The sequence below is a fragment of the Octopus bimaculoides genome, chromosome 2 (genome assembly GCF_001194135.2).
Source record: "Octopus bimaculoides isolate UCB-OBI-ISO-001 chromosome 2, ASM119413v2, whole genome shotgun sequence".
Classification (NCBI taxonomy): domain Eukaryota; kingdom Metazoa; phylum Mollusca; class Cephalopoda; order Octopoda; family Octopodidae; genus Octopus; species Octopus bimaculoides.
In genome coordinates, this window is record NC_068982.1 from 158,457,843 (window position 1) to 158,460,748 (window position 2,906).

General features: G+C 34.7%; 1 protein-coding gene across 3 annotated transcripts in view; it reads right to left on the reverse strand.

Annotated features, from left to right (window-relative positions):
• Window positions 1-2,906, reverse strand: part of LOC106874384 (glutamate receptor ionotropic, kainate 2) — a 1,088,700-nt gene that overhangs the window by 295,704 nt on the left and 790,090 nt on the right. For all 3 annotated transcript variants that reach the window (XM_014922100.2, XM_014922098.2, XM_052965681.1), the window contains exon 7: window positions 455-622. In XM_014922100.2, coding sequence (XP_014777586.2) covers window positions 455-622 — 168 coding nt within the window. The remainder of the gene's footprint in view (window positions 1-454; window positions 623-2,906) is intronic.

The window sequence follows — 2,906 nt, forward strand, 5'->3', positions numbered from 1 at the left end:
TATATATATATATATATATATATTGCGGAAATGTACTTGCATAGCAAGTGACTTGATCTGAGATCGCGTGCTGAAACTAAAACAATTGCAGCGTGGAATGTGTTTATAAGCCATTTTAAAACACACAAAAACCGTTAGATTCATTTCAGCTTTTAAATTTAATTTGCCAAAACATTTTCGTCGCTTTGAAACCGCGACCTGTTGACTGATAAAATTTCGTGCTGCAAAATATGCTGCTAATGATTCTGTTCAGCCTGCTTTCGATTTTGCCAGTCCACCGTATTGACTATTGCAATAATAATGCAACCAAATTAACGCTCGCCTTTCTCTGACAATGCATTTATGTGCGTAATTCCTGGGTTAGTATATGATATATTTGAGTGAATGCTAGTAGTTGAATTAGAAGAAATATGAAGAAATCCAAAAGTGTGGTATCACTTCTGGTGGGACCCACCGTTACTTCTGTGCCTCCCATTAGTGGAGATTTTCCTCTTCGACTTTGATCCAATCGCCAGTCACTTAAAACACGAACGACCTGAGGTTTTGTAGGATCGACCAAGCGGAATGACGATATGTTGACTCCATGGTGCGTAAATTCTTTTAGCTCATCGTAGCGTATATCCTGGAAAACATGAAAGATTAAAACTAAATAGCATAAATTATAAATTCTTGGTTACGCAACGTTTTAGTATAATTTCAACTCACTCTGTTTAATAGCTTCATGCATAAAGAAAAACTAATTACAGAGAATTATGTAAAGAATTCATATAGCTATGAATATTAAATGGATTTTACACAACGCTTTGTAAATAGCCTAGAAAGACGCCAGCTTAACATTTTGAAATCAGGAAATGCGTACACACACATATACTGACGCATGCTCTCCCAAACAAATAATCCGAAAGTTTCCAGCACATAATCGGAGAGACTAAATTTCAAAAGAGGAAATTTTCAATTACAGAGAACATACACAGAGCAACGTATTCCACAAATAATATAGCTGTACACATCAAACGATTGAAGTAAAATTAGTGGCACTGCCGAACTCATCTTCTGCTATGAATTTGAAAATGGGAGGGAAAAAAGTAGTAATATATGTATCTGGGTGTATTAATTATATCATATTTCGTATAAATTATTAGCATTAACTTGACTGAAGATATTAAATATATACATATGTTTCGTACGATATGTCTGTGTGTATTTAAAAGGATATACACACATGTTACTTTATAACGTTTTAGGAATTTGGTTTGATATTTGAATAACACAGCTTGGAATGAAGAAAATTGACATTACGCGTGTAAGAGAGTATTGAGGTAAGAGACTTTTCATTTGAAATGGTATATAAAAAAAAAAACCCAGAAGTTATATAGAAGTTATTTAATTGATAAAAGACTAATACGCATTCGTAGAGGGTCCCTTGTCAGTTTGAGTCAGTAGTCAGTTGTAATTCCTGGAGGAAAGCCAATTGTTGTTAAAGAGAAATGGCTACACCATGTAAAATGTATGCATTTATTCTCAAATGTGAATTGAAACGCAAGTTAAATTATGTTTCCAGTGTTGTTACAGATTTCAATTTTCCTATCAAATACATTGACATCCGCTAAGTGAAGGTAGAAATAGATGCACACTCGTATTGACAGAAATGCACACATTCAAACATACCACCGATCTATCAACGAGCGCAAAATATATTACGTATAGATAATTAGTTGTGTATCTAAATATGCACTAATTGTGCGCACGCATGAATATTTGTGCGTGTATATATGTATTTACAATGGAATGTATATTGTACTTAGTATTATTGCCGATATTATATTTCCTCCATCCTTTGCCCCACTTAGTTTTGGATATGTAAAATGCGATCGTGACATAATCAGCCTAGAATGGAGCTCGTTCCACCAGGTCTGGATGCAGCCAATTTGATATCTAGAGAGCGAGGGAACAACGAAAAGAAAAACAGAAGAACCAGTACTGGGCTAACATTTATTGTCCATGAAAATATGCAAATCAAAGTTGGCGTCATCATAATATAAACTAAGAACGCAAAACGCTAGAATAATCACTCCAGTTATTTATCCACACGCTGGCAACATCGTTAGCACGCCGGGCAAAATGTTTCGTGGCATTTCGTTCGATTTTACGTTCTGAGTTAAAATTCCGTCGAGTTCTGCTTTGCCTGCCATCCTTTCTAGGCGATATAATAAAGTACCATTTGAACATTGACATAGATTCAATCAACTGCCCTCCCCTCAAATCCTGCTGGTCGTATACTAAAGTTTGAAACCAATATGAAGCATTAAAAATTCAAATTTCGTCGATATTAAGAGTTCTATGTTTAAGAGATGAGGAAGTATGTACATTATTTGCATTATTTATATTTGACGATATTTGTCCTCATCTTATTTTTTGTTAAAATAACGTTTCGGCTGATATACTCTCCGTCCTTCTTCAGGTGTCTTGGGAAAATTTAGAAGCTGGGTTCTCATTCCTAAGGTGTTTTTTGATATTATTATTATTATTCAGTAGTTTTATTTTTATAACGTGCTTTCACTTCACTACCGAGCGCAGCTCTGTGCGCCTTGGGTATGTGCTGTGGTTTGCTGTGGTGCTCTTATGTTTACTGTATTGAAAGTGTTTTGCGTAGAATGTGTGCAGTACCCAGTAGTGCAATTTTCTGTATGTTATATATATTTGTAAGTCCTGGTGTTTTTGTTATGTATTTGTCTGAATATTTTTTTATTATACATAAGGCACCTGCTATGATAGGAATTGTTTCTGTTTTTAGATTCCACATTCGAGTTATCTCTATTTCCAGGTCTTTGTATTTTGAAAGTTTTTCCATTTCTTTTAGAGAAACGTTGTCATCTGCTGGTATTGAAACATCAATTAGAAGGCAT